At 40.4% G+C, this 21,436-nt stretch overlaps 1 protein-coding gene across 1 annotated transcript; it reads left to right on the top strand.

Moving 5' to 3' along the window:
- Positions 1-865: 865 nt before the first annotated feature.
- On the top strand, positions 866-20,501 carry LOC109912729 (zinc transporter ZIP3). The gene is made up of 3 exons (XM_020512163.2): positions 866-1,237; positions 6,266-6,661; positions 13,741-20,501. Exons 2-3 carry the CDS (start codon positions 6,455-6,457, stop codon positions 14,479-14,481), a joined length of 948 nt encoding a protein of 315 aa, XP_020367752.1. The 5' UTR covers positions 866-1,237; positions 6,266-6,454; the 3' UTR covers positions 14,482-20,501.
- The last annotated feature ends 935 nt before the right edge of the window (positions 20,502-21,436 follow it).

Raw genomic sequence — 21,436 nt, 5'->3', positions numbered from 1 at the left:
CCTACCTACTAACCTCATCCCGCCCCCTTGACCTGTCCGTCCTCCCTGGACTGACCTATCCCCTCCCTAACTCCCCACCTACACTCACCTTTACTGGCTCCATCCCCGCCTCTTCGACCTGTCTGTTTCCTCTCCACCAATCTTCTCCTCTATCCATCTTATATCCGCCTCCCCCTCTCTCCCTATTTATTTCAGAACCCCCTTCCCCTCCCCCATTTCTGATGAAGGGTCTAGGCCCGAAACGTCAGCCTTTTTGCTCCTATGATGCTGCTTGGCCTGCTGTGTTCATCCAGCTCTACACCTTGTTGTCTCGGATTCTCCAGCATCTGCAGTTCCTCCTATCTCTGAACTAAACTAGTTTAGTTTGGGATTATAGTTGCATTGGACTGGTTGGATCAAAGGGTCTGTTTCTGTGCTGTATGACTCTAATATTTTTCATAGCGGTGAAAAAGGAGCAAGGGACAGATGGTGTAGAGACCCAGTGCAAAAGACAAAGGGGCATTGGTACAGCATCCATTAACTTGCCAGGTATAATTTCAATGACTCTAACAGAATACATCTACTCCCCCGGGCATTCATTACAGAACTCCAGTCTGAGTGGCATCATCAGGTTGGGTGGAGCTCAGTGTAACAGGAACATTAACCCCTTCAGAACCATTACATTATACATTGGGTGGGTGGTATGGGGCAGGTGGGGAGGCATGAAGAAGGATGTCAAGTGATGATACATCTGACTCAATTTGACAACCCATAAGACACAAGAGTAGAAGTAGGCCATTGAGTCTGTTCTGGCGGATTTTGGAAAATTTCGGCCAGTGTTTTATCTTTGTATTGCGCCAAAAGATAAAAATCCCAACCAGAACCAGCACTTTCAGTGAGATTCCCAATGGATACCTAATGGGAGATCCCAGTAAACTTCTTTTGGCCAATAGGGCAAACTATCAGGTGCGGAACTATTCTTCACTCCCTGTGCCCCTCGGTCGGAACCATTTGACTGACACACGGCGCTGAGGAAGGCGAGTGAAAATCGCGGGGCGGACAACGTTGTTGTTAATTATTTCGCAGCGGAAACCTTGAATTCGAGTATAAACCAAAACAAACCCGATTTTGCTGCGTATTTTATAAAAGGAGGGAACGAGCCCCCCGGGGAGGGGGCTGTTTGACTGTGGGAGGCATCACCTCGAGACACAAACACACACAGAGCGCTTCCTGAATAAAAGGCTTTGAAGGTGGATGGGTGAGTCAGACATTTAATTATCGTCAATTTTGCAGGGAGTTGGTGGGGTGTAGTTTTTCATTTCTTTGTTGAGATGTTTGAGGTAGAAGCTCTGGCATTTCTTGTCTGTCCCTAATTACTGTTGAACTGGAGAATGGACATTGCTAGACCACTTCAGAACATCAATTCCATTGCTATGTCATATGTAGGCTAGACTGGGCAAGGATGGCAGATTTCCTTCTCTTAAGGAAGGCATGCCACTACCACCTGTTCAATGGTGGTAATGCCACTGGAATAAAACTCACAGCTGGTGAGGCTAATGCTGTAAGGATATGGGATCTAATCCCCTCCATTACAGTTGGTGGAATTTAAATTCCAATCAGTAAGTCTGAAATATATAGCTAAGCCTAGTAACAGTGTCCATGACGACCATTATTTGTTGTGGTTAAAAACGCATCTGGTTCACTAATCTTCAGAGAATGAACTCAGCAGTACTTACCCTGCTCTAACCTACAGGTGACTCCAGGTCACACAGCAATGCAGTTGAATCTTAACTATCCACTGAAACAGCTAAACTCACCACTCAGTTCAAGTGCGTTTACAGATAGGCAAAAAATGCTTGCCTTGTCAGTGATGCCCACATCCCATGAGAGGCTAAAGAAGAAAAATGTAAGATCTAATGCACAGGTAAAACAATCTCTTAGGAAAGAGAATGGTATGTTTGCTTTCATTAAAAGTTTGGAATATGAGTGAGGAAGCTTTGTTGCAGTTACATAGGACCAGGGTGACACCAAAATTGGAGTCTTTTTAAAAAAACAGTTCTCCTATTTAAGACACAACTGAGTTTTGTTTCTCTCAGAGGTCATTAGTCTGTGGAATTTCTTTCCCACTGGAGATTGCGTTATTGAAGATATCTAAGATTGAGTCGCACAGAGTTTTGATCAACAAGGAAGTCAAGGGTTATGGGACGGGGTTTGGCTGGGAGCATATAAAAGTGGTTTTGAGGCCGCAATCTGATCAGCCGTGACTTAGGACAAGAGGGCATAGCCTCAAGATTAGAGGGAGCAGATTTAGGACTGAACTGAGAAGGAATTTCTTCGCCCAGAGGGTTGTTATTCTATGGAATTCCTTGCCCAGTGAAGTAGTTGACGCTACTTCAGTAAATGTTTTTAAAAAAAAAGGTAGATTTTTTTTGAACAATAAAGGAATTAAGGGATATGGTGAGAACGCGGGTAAGTGGATCTGAGTCCACGAATGGATCAGCCATGATCTTATTGAATGGCGGAGCAGGCTCGAAGGGCCAGACGGCCTACTCCTGCTCCTAGTTCTTATGTTCTTATGACCTCTCAGAAAGTAGTGAATCTGTGGAATTCTTTACTGCAGAGGACTGTTGAGGCTGGTTTATTAAATTGACATTTTTATTTATTTAGTAAGGGAATTGAGTTATGGAGAAATGACAGAAAATTGGAGCTGTCTTCTCATGAATGGCAGAGCAGATTCCATTGTGCTAAATGGCCTGCTTATGCTCCTGAGTCTTATAGTGTAAGGGGTGCTGATATATGAATGAGCATGGGAAAGAGGGCTTCCTGAATTTAAGTTACTAACGTGCATTTTGGAGCAATGGCAGTTGCCTCTGTTAAGTGTTATAACTGAAAAAACCAAAAGAACTGCGGATTTTGTAAACACAAATTGCTGGAAAAGCCCAGCAGGTCTGGCAGCACCAGTGGAGAGAAATTAGTTAACGTTTCGGGTTGAATGACCCTTCCTCAGAACCCCATGAAGTGTTATAGCTATTTGTTTTCATTGGCATTGCCAGATTTGAATGAGGTGAAAAGTCAGCCTTTGCATTTATTTTTAAAAACATTTCTTTCCCCACTTAGATTAGTGGTGACACATGTGGTTTCAACCCATGCCTAATGTCTAACCTTCAGTGCTTATGTTTAGTATGTGATTGTAGACAATAAGTATTGCATAACTGTGAGAGGACCATAAATGTGTTTTTAATCAACCTGTGGCACACTTCCATAGAAGGTAGGGGCTGAACCTTGACTTTCTGGCCCTGAGATAGGGACACTTCCAATGCACCATAAGCCCTCACCATAATGTGCATATATACTCAATATCGCAGAAAGGTTCACAATGCCAATTAGCAGCTCAACCCTCAAGAATCCTACTAAATTATTCTGCACTGACCAATGCACTCGACTAACATAACTATTATAGAGATCCCTGCAATTGCTTTGTTTACAAAGAAAATATTTTCTTCATTAAAGGAATATTTAAGATGTGGGTAAATCACATTGTAATGTCAGTGGAAGGCTTTATTTTGACATTGTGTGAAAATTATACAGGAATTATCATACTGCAATTTCAAAGAAGAGTGATATTGAATTTGAAACATTAATTTTGTTTTGCTTGCCATGGATACGACCAGACCTACTAAGTTTTTTTCCATCACTTTGTTTTTATGAAAGTAATCTAGTGACCTGAAAAAATGATCTCATGTCATAGGTTCAACCTTTTCTGTAGCAGGAATTTAAATTCAATTAATCATTTCTTATAATCTGCATATTTATGAACATGAAACTATTATTTTGTTATAGTTTTTAAAAAATGTTTACTTCTCAGTCTCCATCTAGGGAAGGAAGTTTGTCCTTCTTACCCAGCCTGGTCAAAATGTGTGTCCAAATCAGCCTTATTTAATGCACTCACGAGCCACTCTGTTGTCAATAAGTCAACTCACCAGTTTCTCCTCAAGTCCGTTATAAGATGGACAATAGTGTTGGTCTTGTTGAATCTTTTTGTCTTGTTCGCAAGTGCACTAATGGCTACACTAGCAACCAGCTTATGATAATCAGCTGAGCTTTTAGCTCTGTTTGTTTACACATGCTTGATTTTTGGATCCAGCTTGCCAAAATTAGCTCAGTGACAGGAGACAAAAGGTGGTTGTAGAAGACTGTTTGTGTGATTGGAGCATGGTGTGCAGAGGCATACCACAGGGATCCCTTGCTGATTGTGATATTTATAACTGATGTAGATGACAATGTGGGGGGAGATGATAAGTTCGTGGATGACACAAAGATGGCTGGGTAGTTGACAGTAGGAGGAAGGTGTTAGGTTATGGGGCATAAAAGTGGATTGGTCAGATGGACAGCTCAGTGGCAAATGGAACTTAACCCAGACAAATGTGAGATGTTGCCTTTAGAAGAAGGAACAAGACAAGGGAGTGCATAGTGATTTGATTTGATTTATTGTGGTCATGTACCTAAGTACAGTGAAAAGTTTTATTTTGCGTGCAATACAGGCAGATCATAGGGTGATTGAACAGAGCAAGGCATACAAAATTGCAGCTGCACAGGAGATATGTAAAAGCAAGACCAACATTAGATTTGAAATTTGAGAGGTCCATTCAGTAGTCTAATAACAGTGGGGAAGAAGCTATTGTTGAACTTGTTGGTGCATGTGTTTAAGACTTTGTATCTTCTGCCTGATGGGAGAGGTTGGATAAGATTATAACCGGGGTGGGAGGGGTATTTGATAATGTTGGCTGCTTTTCCACAGCAACAAGAAGTTTCGATGGAGTCAGTGGATGGCAGGTTGGCTTGTGTGATGGTCTGCACTGTGTTCACAACTTTTCATAGTTTCTAATGGTCCTGGGCAGAGCATTTGCCATATCATGCTGTGATGCACCCAGATAGATGCTTTCTATGGTGCATCTGTAAAAGTTGGTGAGGGTCCTAATGGATATGCTGAATTTCCTGAGTCTCCTGAGGAAGAAGAGGCATAGTTGTGCCTTCTTGACTGTCTTATCAATGTGGGTGGTCCAAGACAGATTGTTGGTGATCATCATTCCGAGGAACTTGACTCTTGACTGTCTCCACCTCTGCTCCATTGATGTAGACAGGGGTGTGTCCTCCTCCTTCCTTCCTTTCGTTTTGCTGAATGGCAAGACACTAGAAAGCTCAGAGGAACAGGGGGAACTTGGGATGCTTGTCCACCAATAGGTTGGACAGGTTAATAAGATAGTTAAAAACGCAAATATGATATTTGCCTTTATCTGTCATGGCATAAATTATGAGAACAGGGATGTCATGCTGGAGCTGAACAGAATTTTCTTTAGGCCACTGCTGGAGTACTGTGTGCAGTTCTAGTTACCACACTGTAAGGAGGATGTGATTGCTGTGGGGGGCGGGTGCACAGCACGTTCACCCAGGATGTTGCCTGGCATGGAGGATTTCAGCTCTGAAGAGAGGGTGGATAAGCTCAGATTGTTTTCTTTGGCACAGAGAAGGTTCAGGGGGTCTTGATAGATGTGCATAAGACCATGAGATGCATAAGGCGAATTGAAGAAAACAGCTGTTCCTCTTAGTTGAAGGGTCAGTAAAATGGGGGCATAATTTTAAAGTGAAAGGCAGGAGGTTTGGGTGAATTTAAGGAAGGATAGTTGAGGTAGGAAACCTCACAACCTTTAAAAAGTATTTGGATGGGCTTTTGAAGTATCATAACATTCAAGGCTACAGGCCTAAGGTGGGAAAGTGGGATTAATCTAGACTAGTGTAGGTAATATTATATTTTTTGACAGTACAAAAGAAGGGCCTCTTCTGTATGATTCTATGCTTGAAGCAACATACACTAGGACTCACGATCCTGTTTCGTTCAAGCGTTGTGCCTTTTTAGAATAGCCTGGGAGCTCGGGTAGCCTATAGTTCCCTGTTGCTTACACCAAGGCAGTACTTCGGCCAATGAACGTTGATTTGCCAACCAATCATCATTTTTTCCTCTGTGGCATAAATTGTCATAATTGTTTGGAATTTTGGCATTCTTGTGTTTGTCCTGAGGGTTGCAAGATAAAAAGATTTGGCAACATTCAGCATTATTCAAAATGAGTCGTGCCATCCCATTGTGCCACTCTCCTCCTTCATCCTACCGTAAGTCATTAACTGATGTGTTAAAGCAGGAATGTTTTGTTACTTTTGCAGCATAAGTTTAAGAATTGAAGAAAGAAAAGAAGCAGATTTTTGTCAATGGTTTGTTTTTCTTCTTTCTCAGTTACAATGAATTTGGAGATATTCACAAATCGTTGGAAAGCTTGTTAAGTGGGACAAGGCTTCCCTCATTTTGAAAAAGAAAGATGAGAGAGAACAGAAGTCAGCTGTAAATTGAACTCGAGCACCGTCATCTCTATGTGTCTTTTAATCCACTTCCTGAAAGCAGATACAACGTAACTTGGATTTGAAGATGAATATTTTGGTGACAAAAGTCTTCTGCATGGCTGGGGTTTTCATCCTAATGATGTTCGGCTCATTATTGCCTGTTCGAATGATCCAAATTGACTATGAAAAAGCACACAAGTCCAAGAAGGTGCTCTCACTTTGCAGTTCATTTGGTGGTGGAGTATTTCTGGCAACCTGCTTCAATGCTTTGTTGCCAGTTGTAAGGGAAAAGGTGAGGACTGCATGTCTGTTAATTGTCTTTGATAGCAAGAGCAATCTGGAGAGGTTTGGAGACATAAATGTATAAATAGTTGATTAGTGAAACAAAACTTTTTTTTAGCAAATGTTCTTCTTTCAATAAGTTTGGTGATGTAAAATTCCCTTTTGAACATAAATACATAAAGAATAAGAGCATTGTTTTGTTTAAACTCATTGCATGGTTATGGCACAGAAGCAGACCATTCAGACCTCGTGTCCGCTCACCCTATGAAAGAGCAACCTGGCTAGCCCCACTCTCCTGTCCTTCAACTGCACCACTGCATTTCTTCTTTCTTAAGCTGCTTATCCAGTTCTCTGCCTCACCACAGTTCATAAACACTTGCTGTGTTTCAAAAAAAAGAATCCTTGTGTTGCCATTTGTATTTTGCTGTTCACTTTGTTCACCTTTCTTCGAGTGGGAATGGTTTCTCCCTGTTTATTCTGTCCATACCCCCATGTGATTTTGAACACCTCTTTCAAATCTACTCTCAACCTCTTGTCTCTAATGAGAACAGCCCTGGCTTCTCCAATCTAACCACGTAACTAAGGTCCCACATTCCTGGAATGTTTCTCTTGAACCTTTAGTGTATTGTCTTTAAAGCCTTCATAACCTGCCTACAGTATGGTTTCTTGAATTGTGCACAGCACTCCAATGGAAGCCAAACCAGTGCTTTGGAAAGCTTTTGGACTCTATGCCTTAATTTATAAAGTCCAAGATCCTTAATACCTCTTCATTTTCTCAACCTACCCTGCTGCTTTCGACAATTTCTGCACATGTACTGACAGGTTCCTCTGTTCCTACACCCTCTTTAGATTTGCATCCTTTATATTTTCAGTTTTGATCTTCCAACCAACCCTTACCCTTCTCTGCATTTAATTTAATTTTCCACGTCTACACTTAATTCTAAGTGATTTGAAAAGCATTGGTCCTAGTACCAACCTATAGGCAACTCCACAATATGCCATTCTTCAGGTCAAAATATAACCATTCACCACCTCTCTGCTTCTTGTCACTCGGCCAACTTTGCATCAAGACATCCACCGTCCTTTTTATCCGATGGTTTCCAACTTTGCTGGCAAACCTATTATATGACATTTTATCAAATGCCCTTGTTGAAATCCATATGCTGCCCATTGACATTCACATCTACCTCTTCCACATTATCGTCATTATCCTTCCCATTATTTCACTTAAAAATTCAAAAGTTAATTAAACATCATTTGAATTTAATGAATCTGCACTGGCCTGTTTTAGTCTATGCTTGTGCAAGTGTCTGTTAATTTTGTCCTGATTGATTTTTCTGAAAGATTTTTTACCCTAGAGGTGAAACTGACTGGCCTGCAGTTGTTGGCTGAATTGTTTTTGCATTGGGTGCAAAGATTTGCAATTTTTGGGTGCTGGGGCACCACCACTTCTTTAAAGGAAGTTTGGAAAATTACAGCCAGTACCTTCACAATCTTCTCCCATAGTCCCTCAATGTCTTTAAACATCCCATCCAGTCCTGTTCTAGAGAACAGCACAAGAGTGCTGCTGTAATTCCGGCCTCTTATTTGAACTGCCAGAGGCATTTGATAAAGTCTTACGTAACAGACTGTTAGCTAAGGTAGAAGCTCACAGAATTGAGGGTAAATTACTGACATGGCTTGGAAATTTGTTGACTTAAGAGGTAACAGAAAGTAGGGATAATGGGTAGGTACTGAAACTAACAGGGTGTGACAGTGGTGTCCCAAATGGATGTGTAAGGGCCTCAGTTATTCACATTATTTTCTAATGACTTGGATAATGGCATAGAAAGACATGTATCCAGATTTGCTGAGGACACAAAGTTAGGTGGCATTGTAGGCAATGTAGATGATAGCGCTAAATTACAAGGAGGTAGAGACTAGATGAAAGGTAAAATCTGTGGCAATGGAGTTCAGTGTAAGCTAATGTAGGTTATCCATTTTTTCCTGAAAAAGAAGAGATCAAGATACTTCCTAGATGGAATGAAGTTAAATACAGTGGATGTCCAAAGAAACTTGGGTGTTCAGGTACATAGATCTTTAAAATACCCTGAACTGCTACAGGAAATAATCAAGAAAACGAATGAAATGCTGGCCTTTATATTTAGAGGACTGTAGTATAAGGATGCTGAAGTTATGCTGCAGATATACAAAACCCTGGTTAAACCCCACTTGGAGTACTGAGAGCTGATCTGGGCATTGCACTTAGGAAAGAAATTTTGCCCTTGGAGGGAGTACAGTGTAGATTTACATGAATGACACCTGGTCTTCAGGATTTAAATTCCGAGGAGTTCTGTTTTTTCTAGAATTTAGAAGCCTTCAACATATTAACAAGAAAAGAAAGGGTGGATAAACTAATTGGTATTCTAGAACTAGGGAGCATACTCTGAGAATTAGATCATTCAAGAGAGATGTTTGGAAGCACTTCTATACAAAAATAGTGGTTAGATATTTGGAATGCTCTTCCACAAATGACTGTGGATGCTGGATCAGTTGTTAATTCAAAATCTGAGATTTTTTGTGAAGCAAAGATATTAAGGATATGGACCAAATGCAGGAATGTAGAGTTAGGCCACAGATTAGCCATGATTATTGAATGGTGGAGCAGGCTCGACAGGCTGAATAGCATACTCCTGTTCCTGTGTTCCGATCTTTGATTTTAATTGCACCACTACTCCCAATTGTTCCTTCAGCTGCCTGGACTTTTAGCTCTGGAATTCCCTCTGTGCCTCCTGACTTCTCTCTCTACCTCTAAGACATGTTTTAAACCAGGTTTCGGTCCTCTCTTCTAATATCTTATGTGGCTCAAATGTTGTTTGATAATGCTCCTAAGAAGTTCCTTGCCATGTTTTACTTTGTTAAAGGCACTGTATCTCTGCAAAATTATTATATTTCAGTTCTGGTTTTGCAAAAATGTCCAGCATCCACAATGGTTACTGCATTGTTCTGTCCTTTGGTCAATGCCGCAGTTCTCATTTAGACCCTGAACTCTTAAGTAAACTCACAGAGAAATTGCACCTAGCTGTAAAGGGGTACTCACCAGTATTCAGTTTTGGGTGTCGTAATTTTCCCTGCTATTATTTCCTGTTGATGCATTTTTGTAAAGTTCTCCATTACATTTACAGTGCTGTACAAATATAGGTTGTTGTTCATGTAAAATAATACATCCTTTACCTGTGTGTGGTTGTTACTCATGCATAGTGAGTTTTGGATAGGTTTTGTTAACAATGGTTGTATTAGCATAAAGAGAGTAAGCTGATCAGGCATTTAGCAGCAAAATTAATTAATGCTGGACTGTGTATTCTGTTTGCAGACTCTGATGGCCAGATGGATTGGAATAGAGTTTTTTCCAGAGCTATATATTGATGCAGCTTCTATTCAATGAATGGTGAATTCATGACGATGTAAATGAGATGAGGTTGTTACATCCACTGGGGGATGTAAGTGCTTGGAATATAGGCTGCCTCATATATTTGGAGTGCTCTTGGGTCATAGGGTAGATAATATCTTCAAATCCATATCCTCTGCTATCTCGGACAAGGGCAACAGGTGTATGGGAGTACTACCACCTGCAGCTTCCCCTTCCAGGTTGCACTTTATCCTGATTTGATACCGTACGGCCATTGTTCATCTTTACTGGATCAAAATCCCGGAACATGATAATTTCAAGGGCACTGTAGAAACATTCTCAACTCACCTTTTAGCAGTTCAAAATGACAGTATCTGATGAAGACTCGACATTAACTTGCTCTCTCTATGGATGCTGCCTGATCTGCTGTGATCTCCAGCATTTGTTGTTTTCAGTCCCCCACCACCCTCTCATGGTCAATTTAAGAAGGGCAATAAATGCTGCCCTTTCCAGCATTGCCTGACTTCCATGTAAATAATTTTTAAAAAGCATGCTTTTATCCACTTCTATCACCAGTCATCGTTTTGATTCTCCAAGTGAGACTGACATTATAAGTCTAAAGAATGTTTCGAATTTGGAACTTGCTAAAACGTTGCAATGAATAGCACAGAAACTAAATAGGCACAACATCGGGGAGAATGGAAAAGAAGGATATGGTGAAAGGGCTAGGTGAAAATGGGTGGGAGAGGAATCATGTAAGAGTTGGTCGTCATGAAATTGCAGCAAGTTAGAACCAACTTGAGAATATATAAACTCTGTTTACTGATACCTCCCATTCGTCCGGGAAGAATGAAAATTTGATTTGAAAGCTAGGCTGTAAAGTATAGGAGCAGGGTTCTAAGCCACAGCACTAACTCATCTCGAAGTACAATAAAACAAAGCATTGTGGATTCTGAAAATCTGAAACAAAAACAGGAATTGCTGAAGAAACTCAAAGTCTGGCAGCATCTACGGAGAGAAAGTAGAATTAATGTTTTTATTCCAGTGACCCCTGTTCAGAACTAATAGTATATAGGAAAAGACTGAAGCTGGTGGGTTGGGGTCTGGGGGAGTAGGGAAGGAAAGAAGGAGTGAAAGGATAAATGGAGATAGAGCCCAGAAAGAGAGAGGAAACGACAGTTGGAGAGGCAGAGGGATGGATGATACTGTGCTCAGGAGAAAGAAAAGCTCATGACGGGGTCCATAAGTAGGAGATGCTGCCAGACCTGCTGATTTTCTCCTGCAATTTCTGTTTTAGTCTCCAACTATTTTCAGTTGTTAACAGTCTCTCACCTCTGGGTTAGAAAACTGCTTGAATGTAAAAATGTCTGCTAACATTCCAGTACAGTACTGTGTAAATGCACCTCTTTCAAAGGTGCTGTCTTTTGGTTAAGACCTTAAACTGAGAACCTGACTACCCTCAGGTGAATGTAAAAGATACCATTGACATTTTCTTTCAAAGGACAGCAGGGGAATTATGCCCAGTGACATGTCCAATGTTTATCTCTCAATCAACATCACAGAAATAGATTACCTGACCGTACGTTATAATAAGTGACTGCTCCTCAAAAAAAGCACTTCATTGGCTGTAAAGCACTCAAAGTTGTTGTCCTGTAGTTGTGCATGACTGTATTTAAATGAAAATATTACTTTTTCTACTTTCATTATCATATGGCAATTTGTGGGAGTTTGCTGTACATAAATTTATTACCTCTTGTCTTACATTATAATGATAGCACATCAATGTTCCCTCTGAGGTTTTCTTCCTGATGCATAAGGAGGTGGACTGTTCAATTTCTTTTGCACGTCCACACACGTGGCAATTTAATGGCACCATTTTGTCCATGGATGACATTGGATCATTCATATTGTTATATGAACACACAGCACTGAGGGACCATTGCTACTCATCAAAGAGCACTTCATTAGTTATGAAATGCTTTGGGGCTTTCTATAGACATGAAAGAGGCTGCAGAAATTCAAGTCTTTAATTGTTTGCTTTGGAATAAAGTGGACAGAATGCAACTCTGAGGGAATGCAGACCTTGTATTGACTTCATCTTCTATAAATGTACATTGCATCATTTTAGGCTGTTGCCACAAAGCTCCGGCTCCAGAAAGCTGGAGGAAACACCAGCATCATTGATACCACACTATTATACAAAGAGGTGTGATGTGACTTGCCTTGGAAAAACTAACAAAACCTTTCAGATCTATTGCTGAATGCCCTCACTTAGTCATTCTTCCACAGGACACTAAAAGAATTGACACTGAGCACAGAAATCAATGCAATCCAAATTATTCAGTATTCCCCTCAGCTATTTTTTCTTACAAAAATATACTCTCTTCATAAAATGTGTTTAAAAAGTTACAAAACGTTTGGCCGAATGTTCCAGAATTTGCAAGAAAATTCAACATGTCCCAATACAGCATGTTCCACTTCATGCAATTATTTACAAGATCATTCTGCATCAAGTATACGATTTGAAGAAAAAAATTACAATTTGAAAATTCAACAAAGAATAATAAAAGTAACATTTTCCTTGACGTACCACATTCCACTTTGACGTGCCTCAATACATTTTCAAAACTCTTGGTTAACAGCGTGCATTCCTTGTAAGGTGCACAGCCCGAAGGGTACAACAGTGGCTGAAAGGTCCTAGGAATGACCATTCCCCATTGTGCCTTGCTGCCCCAACCTTTAGTGTGTGCCTCAGCATGTAATCTTTGACCTTGTAAGGTGCCAGCATGCAATACTTGGTTAAGGAAAATTCCTTGCAATGGAAGATCAAGTTCTGGGCAGACCAAGGAGTATCTTTCAGTGAGTTGATGGTCCTCCAGGTGTGGTTAATGTTTGACTCTGTTTGCATCCTTCAGCACATCCTGTAGAGCACAGAGGCCTGCATGGCAGAGCTTCATTGGATGAACCTCAATTAAAAGTCACTATTCTCTGCAAAGGCGCATGCCACAACGTGGAGGACAACAGTCTCTTCCCCACCTCGATGGCAAAGTGTGGAGGAGGTGACACTCTGGTTGTGTAGAACCAATACTTACATCTGTAGGGGGGCCCTCAAACTAGATGACACTTCCTTAACCTGACCTGCTTTAGTTCTGAATGAGCTGACTCTTGTGTTACAGTTAATTTCTAGCTGCTATCCAATTTCATGCATGTGGTGGCTGTTCTTGCTGTGTATGCCCAGAGTGTGCCAGCTCTCACCAGATGCCCTGTGAGTGTTCCCCTACTTCCCCTCCCACCTTTCCCTGTGTAATGTAATTGCAACTGGGGAACACAAATTACTATACAGAACCATGAACACTGACTAATTTGAATTCCCTTCTTCCTTGTCAAGGGACACAGAAACCAAAGTATCTCAGCTTTATTGTCACTAGCTGGCATCAACAAAGACTGGAAGTCAAGCCTGAAACTGAATTCACCAACAAAATCACTAAGGGAATCTCAATTCCCTGTTTTTTTAAACAGAAATTATGGAATTCCAACTGAATAATTTTTCTGAAAAAATCTTATTGTAAATATTACTGTTAAGTGTGAAATTAACTGTCAGAAATATCAGGTTTCTAATGGAATAAATGCCACCAATCTTGTTAATCATTCTTTGCTCAGTTTCAAACATTGTTCTAAAGACTGTTAACTTCCTGTTGCAGGTTCAAGAGGTTCTTAAGAGTGGAAACATATCAAGTGACTATCCACTGGGTGAGACAACAATGATGGTGGGATTTTTTCTGACGCTTTTTGTCGAACAATTGATTCTGACATTTCAAAAGGAGAAAACGTCCTTCATTGACTTGGAGACATTCAATGCAGGGTCGGAAGGGGGTAGCGATTCTGAGTATGAGAGCCCTTTCATTTCACCGGGACGAGGTCAAAGCAACCTGTGCAGCCGCAGCTATCATTCACATAGCCATTCTTTCAACTTGTCTGAGCTGCCTCATTCCAGCCCTTTGCGTTTGCTCAGCCTCGTGTTTGCCCTATCTGCTCACTCTGTGTTTGAGGGTTTAGCCCTGGGCTTGCAGGAGAAAGGAGCAAAGGTTATCAATTTGTTTATTGGAGTGGCAGTCCATGAGACACTGGCTGCTGTGGCATTGGGAGTGAGCATGGCTAAAGGAGGTGTGCTGATGAAAGATGCACTGAAGTTAGCCCTGATGGTCAGCGCAATGATACCAGCTGGGATAGGCATCGGGATGGGCATTCAGAGTGCCGATAGCCTCGGCAGTCACATCGCGTCAGTTGTGCTGCAGGGTTTTGCAGCTGGGACATTTCTGTTTGTCACTTTCTTTGAAATTCTGGTGAAAGAATTTGAAGAAAAGCATGACCGCCTTCTGAAAGTACTTTCTCTGATCCTGGGGTACACACTACTGGCTGGGTTTGTCTTTCTAAAATGGTAACATTTTGCCTTGGTTCAGCTTGCAGTACAATGAAGGCACGTGACTGTCTCACTCTATTTGATTAGTATCTCTGATCACAATATTGTTATTTTCTAATCTATCATTACATTTGTGGGTAGTGGTATAATAACCAGTGTCGTTGTAAATTTCTAACTGTTTTTATAGTTGCTGCATGTATAAGGTACAGAGTTGATACTGGGTTTACTTAGTATATTAAGTGCCAGTAAGCAAAAAGGTTTTTTGAAAAATACTAACTTAAATCTTTGCACTATAATAATATGTCAGTGTATCTCATGTGGCATGCTTAATTCACCTGAAATTGTTTTCATCAGTATGTCAACTTAGTGTTATACAAGGGGATATCTGCCTGTTACAACAATTCAATTCACAAGTCCATAATATTTTATTGCGATTCTAGTGTCAACATTGCTGAATATGTTTACATATGTGTATATCTGGTGTATAATGTTTAAATTATTGTCAGGGTTTTTAAAGTTTGTGCGCTGAATACTTTCTGGACTGCATAAAATGTATTTGTAAGCATTTAACAAATTTCTTCAAGTTTGTGTTTTTGATAGAAACAGCCTGTTTTCCTTAATACCAAAGGGGGTGCCAGTGTCAAAGTGAAAATACACAGGGATTATTTATTTTCCTTATTGTGCTCTAATCTCACAGCAAGAGGCTTGCACCTTCTATCTCAAGCTTGTTTTAAGCTCGCAGACGTCAGTCTGGCTGATGGTAAAGATTTAACAAGGGTCCTGAACTAAGGAGTGGAGAATTCATCTCCTCTCCAACTATTGATCCTCACGGCTCTTGGCAAGCACGTCTTTTTGTGGAAATCAAGCAAGGACAGAATTTGATTGGACTGTTATTTTCCTGGGATTTGTAGCCTGCTGACACACTGGATAAGCTTTGAGCATAAAGAAGATAATGTACTGATTTGCTGGTGACTCCAAAATTGTTTCTTGATTTTAGGATGGAAAAAAGTTAGGTTGGGCTGGATGCAGGCAAGGAGAGAAGAACTTCCTACTTTTATCCTGATTGAACACTTGCTCATTTAAGCAGCCGGTGTTAATTACTTCACTAAGGAAAACTGAATGGAAGGAAGCACTGAATCTAAATGAAATAATGCACTTCAGCCCTGGATTAATGCACTGCTGTTAAATATGATGTAGTGACTAAGCTTGCTCAGCATCAAATTCAGTTCTGCTTGCTAATGGTGCTTGATGGCACTGTTGAACTATTTATCTACACTGCATTAATTAATCTCCCCTAGTTAGGGGACTGTAGTCAAATTTGTTGCCACAGGTCTGGAGATGGAGAAAAGTCAGCATAAATCTGATAAGCAAATCATGCTGCTGGCGACACTGTAGAGACCCCTCTTCCCTTTTGAGGTCAGAATCAAACTCTGTCGAGATGTGATGCCTCCAGCACCAGCAGAGAGTAGTCTGGCACGTACATTTTTTTCGGGGTGAAGTACTGGAGACTATCCAGTGTCTGTGAAAAGCATGTACCAGCAGTCAGCAAAATAAACCTTGCTTGTGACTCTCCTTATTAGATAACTGTTGATGACTTTTTCCTTATAGACAAAAGGAGTTGGGCAGGAAATAGTTATGTCACCTGCCAGGAATTCAACAAAAATCAGGAAGGATGGTCTCTTCTAGATGGGATTGACAGAAGATATATGAAGGATGATTGCCCTCTTGGGCTAAAAGCAGTTGTCTGAGTAACACTTCATTTGGTGAATTTTTTTTCTTGTCTGTGAATTCCTTAGATGTCTCAGTTAATGACTTAGCAACGGCTCCATTTCCTATAGCATAGTGAGCCTGAGAAACTCTCACCTTTCTGAATTTCACTTCTTCCTTTTTCTCCCCTGAAGGCACTGACTGTGGTTGGGGTGCAGTCGCACAAGCCGTGCCAACTTGTACCTCACTCAAGAATTTCCTTCTTTGAGAGTATAGAGCATGTGATGGTGGGCTATTATTAATCAGCAACAGAAAGGAAGAGAAATTGTAATCATTTTTAAGCTTCTGAGTGTGTCTAAAGTAAATATGATGCTCTTCGACACCGATGGTGTAAGGAACTATATTACTGTAAATATAATGTATCTTGCTCAACAGCTTTTTCTTAGAACATCTTTTATAATTATGAGAACCTAGTCTCCTTTTAAGTGGAATGCAATAGTATGAGGTAGAAGTGTGGGGCAGTGAGTCACTTCATTAATAATGCTTTGCTGAATCAACTAAATTAGGGAAACCAGTTCTTTTTTAAGCTGCTGGAGAAATGTTAACCTATCCTTTAAGCAATATTAGGATATACTTGCAAGACAATCTTGCAATTTATGGTAAATTGTACATGAAGCACTTCAGGATTTTGAGACCTAATATTGTGTGTCAATGCAAGTTTTTTTTATGTGTTATCATCTGGGAACACTTATTTGTTTTTGGTAGATTTGAAATATGTATCTTTTACTTTTTAATATTGGTTTAACAGCATCTTCTTGCCTAAAGGTGAACGATGATTATTTGTCTATGATAACTTCAATTCTCCAATAGAACTGTTTTTTTTTAAAAAAAGGTGACATTTATCTAATAGGATATGCTATTGTTCAGGCCTGTGTTGTTGTAGTTTGCCTTGACTTGAGATGTACTTTCTTTGTAGGTGTTGACACCTATTCTGTTTGGTATTCACTCTGCCAGTAGTCTGTACAACCATCAGTCTGCTTTTCTATTAGAAGTTTGGATCCCAGTGTAGATTGAAAATTCAGTCTGGACAGTGAGCTCCATCAATATTTAAATGCAACTTTGTAGCAATAATAAAGGACTGACTGCCACCAGTGCATCAGGTGTAGAGTAATTTTGCCTTTTTTACCTGATCATAAAAGATCATGATCAATACAGACAAGGCTAGTCCTAAATTCAGTCCCAATCTCTGTTGAATTGGATTGCTGCTGGAACCACAAAACCTCCAAAAACTGGCAGCTTAGATTGGATGGAATGCTAAAATATCTGAAGCACGAGTAAGCCATACCCATAACTTCCTGCTTTTAATGGAATTCGGTGAGTTGCGGGTTATGGCAGGTTGTAGTGAGGATCGGAAAGGAAACTACCAACCAGCCAATTTCGGGTCATAGATTAGCAACTTAAATATGATGAAATTGTGTACCTCGTATTTGGCAATGCCTCTACCAATCAGACTCCAATTGCCAACAAGTTCTCAAGCAGGATAAATTACTGTTCCCTTTAAGATGTGGTATTATTGCACTTCTGTCCTGATGAGTTCCAGATGAAGAGTTTCAACAGCATGTTTCTTTTTTGCAGCAATACACCATTTTAAATCTTTTCTGAACCTGTCCAGTTTAATAATATCCTTCCTACAACAGGGTGACCAGACTGCACACAATACTCCAGAAGAGGCCTCACCTGTACAACCTCAGTATGATGTCCTAACTCTGATATGCAAAGGTCTGAGCAATGAAGGCAAGCATGCTCAACGGCCCTGTCTACCTGTGACTCAAATTGTAAAGAATTATTTACCTAGGTGTTTCTGTTCTACAACATACCCGGGGCCCTGCCATTAAGTGTATAAGTTCCTGTCCTTGTTTGTATTACCAAAATGCAGTACCTCTCATTTATCCAAATTAAACTGCATCTTGCCCTTTGACCCAATCGATCAAGATCACTTTAATCTTAAATAACCTTCTTCACTGTCCATAACACCATCAATTTTAGTGTTATCTGCAAATTTACTAACTAAGCCAGCTTCATTCTCATTCAAATCATTTACATAAATGACAAACAAAAGTGGACTCAGTATTGAACCATGTGGAACACTGCTGGTAACAGGCGTCCAGTCTGAAAAACAACCTTCCACCACCACACTCTGTCTCCTGACATTAAGCCAATTTTGTATCCATTGGCAAGCTCACCCTGAATTCAATGTGGTCTAAGTTTAATAATTAGTCCACTATGTGGAACATTGTCAACGGCTTTACTAAAATCCAAGTAAACGACATCTACCGCTCTACCCTCAACAATCTTTTTGGTTACTTCATTAAGTTTGTGAGACACTATTTTCCTCACACAACACAAATTGCTAACAAAAGTGACAGCTAGCTTGCTAATGCCTTTTAGGAAAGGTGTCCTTACCTGATTTGACTGGCATGTGACTCAAAACCCATAACAATGTGGTTGACTATCAAATGTTGCACGAAATTGCCCAGTAAGACATTCAGTTCAATGACAATTACAGATGGGCATTAAATGCTAGCCGTTCCAAAAATATCCACCTCCCATGAAAGTTTTTTAAAAAAAAAGTCAAACCCCAATCTTTTCAAACTGAACTTGTGATTTTTTAAACGGTATTTGTTTTGTTCTTTCCCTCCAGCATGTCCACTTTTTGTGTTTTGTCCAGCTCTCGTGCCAGCGCTGCACCTGAGTACCCTCTGTTGGGCGTCGCGCAGGAGGCCTGTTATTCATACTGTTATCAGTTTTGCCAGGTTTTCCAGACTGCTGCAATATAAAAAGGTAAAATGCTTGAAATAATCTGCAGATCTGTGATCTTTCATTTGAACTGGGTCCATGTCTGGTGATGTTATCTTTCTTTTTCTCCACAAATGGTGCTGTGCATTTCCAATATTGCCTTCCTTCTTATTTCAGGTTTCCAGCGTTTTGCTTTCAGTCCAGAGGGCCATGTCATAGTTCTTCCCAGGTGTCATTGTCAATGGGTTTAATTTGATGACAATAATCTGTAGGAAAATATCTCTCATTATTTTCAAACTACATGCCAATAGATTTCTCAAGGGATATTCTTAATCAATCACTTTATCTTGTTCCCTCATCAGTTACTGAACTGCAACCACCAGCCCCACTGCCTGTTTTGTGTCCTGCATCACTGAATTGCACAGTTTAGAAGGACAATATCTATAATTTTACAGTTTAGATGGACCTGGTATGAAAATTTTATGCATCTATTATTACACTTTACTGAAATTCTAGTAACTGCAAAGCCTGTTACTTTTCTAATTTATACAACCTGACTGGCTTATTTATAGCTGACAAAATGCTACATCAGTCTAATGTCAAACAAACAAAACAGAAATTGCTGGAGAATGAGAGTTTTAGATTTTCAGCATCGGCAGTTGTTTGTTTTATATCAGCCTAGCGTTCAGCACTCCCACTTTCTGGATGTAGGGAGCTGACTGCGGGTGTTTTGTATGAAGCCAATTCAGGGAGCAAGGTTATAAATTGAAGATAACACAAACTAAACATAAAAAAGTGAAGCTGCTTCTTTTTATTAAATTGAATAAAGCTACTGACTAATACAGGGAATAAATTGCAAAACTAAAATATCATTGGAATGTGGGACAATATGGATTTGAGATAGAAGTGAGTTAGGCAAGTGGCTGGCCAGGTCCCTAAAGAAGATCATATTACAACTTGAGGGTAACCGGTGACCCTTCATGGATGCCCTTCTGAGTGGGCCTCCGATTGAACAGCAGTGTCAGGGATTTGATGGTGCAGAGAAACAAGTGTAGCACAGAGAGATAAACTTGTAAGAAAAAGGAAGAATATAATTTCACAATAAAATTTCTAATAGTCTTCATGCAAGTTGCTACTTAGGAATGTGAGTTTCAGATAACTAGACAAGACCCTATCTTAGAAATGGGGTAAACTTTGATGGTAAGTTTTATTTTTATTAAGGCTTGAGAAGCTGGTCTAGGGAAGTGTGAAGAAATCTGCTACAAACTTGGATGAAACTACTGTTTTAACTACTGATTGGCTTCTGGCTTCTGATTGCCAAGGCAGGAATTTTTCCTTAAATAGGTTCAACAGCACTTGAAAATGCAGCTAAACAGAATCGTCAGAGCAACAGATTTTGTGAGAGAGAAAGCATGCACTTGTTTGTGTTTTGTACTGTCAATGTATTGGGTAACAATATATTGCTTTGTAGAAATACTAACATTTTAATTGAAAACTGTGGAATGTATTACCAACAATTAAATAAACTTCCAGATATCATTAAGTTTGTGATCTCAAATTTGTTTTACTCCTGTCTGTTTAGGCCCAACCATCTTCAGCTGCTTTATCAATGACCTTCCCTCTATCAAAAGGTCAGAAGTGGGGATATTCACTGATGATTGCACAATGTTCAGCACTATTCACAACTCCTTATATACAGAAACAGTCCATGTTCTAATGCAACAAGACCTGGACAATATCCAGGCTTGGGCAGGCAAGTTGCAAGTAACATTCCTGCCACGCAAATGCCAGGCTATGACCGTCACCAATAAGAATCTAACCATCACCCCTTAACAATGGTGTTGCCATCACTGAATTCCCCCACTATGAACATCCTGGGAGTTATCATTGATCAGAAACTCAACTGGACTTGCGACATAAACACTGGCTACAAGAGCAGGTCAGAGGATACGAATACAGCTGTGTGAAACTCCCCAAAGCTTATCCACCATCTACAAGGCACAAGTCAGGAGTGTGATGGAATACTCCCCACTTGATTGGATAAGTGCAGCTCCAACAACACTCCAGTAGCTTGACACTAACCAGGACAGTAGCAACAGTACGTACTATCTACAAGATGCACCGCAGGAATTCACCAAAGATCCTCTGACAGAATCTTCCACCACATAACCACTTCCACCTAAAAGAACAAGAACAAGGAACAATACAGCATAGGAACAGGCCCTCCGAGCCTGTGCCGACACATTTTGCCCTTCCAAACTAAAACTGTCTTCACTTACAGGATCTATACCCCTCTATTCCCTTCCTATTCATGTATTTGTCCAGTGCATCTTGAATGTTGCTTGTGTGTCTGCTTCCACCACTACTTCTGGCAACACGTTCCAGGTACTCGCCATCCTTTGTGTGAAAAACTTGCCCACCCCCCCCCCCCCCAATGCAACCTTTTACCATGAACATGTGTCCCCTAGCAATTG

Source organism: Rhincodon typus, chromosome 29, assembly GCF_021869965.1.
Source record: "Rhincodon typus isolate 14 chromosome 29, sRhiTyp1.1, whole genome shotgun sequence".
In the NCBI taxonomy this organism is placed as follows: domain Eukaryota; kingdom Metazoa; phylum Chordata; class Chondrichthyes; order Orectolobiformes; family Rhincodontidae; genus Rhincodon; species Rhincodon typus.
Note: the sequence above shows the minus strand (reverse complement) of the source record. Positions and strands in the feature narration are given on the sequence as shown.

Coding starts and splice junctions, on each gene's coding strand:
- LOC109912729 (XM_020512163.2), top strand. CDS start 6,455: ATGAATATTTTGGTGACAAAAGTCTTCTGCATGGCTGGGGTTTTCATC. Junction 6,662..13,740: donor TGCCAGTTGTAAGGGAAAAG/GTGAGGACTGCA, acceptor TTCCTGTTGCAG/GTTCAAGAGGTTCTTAAGAG.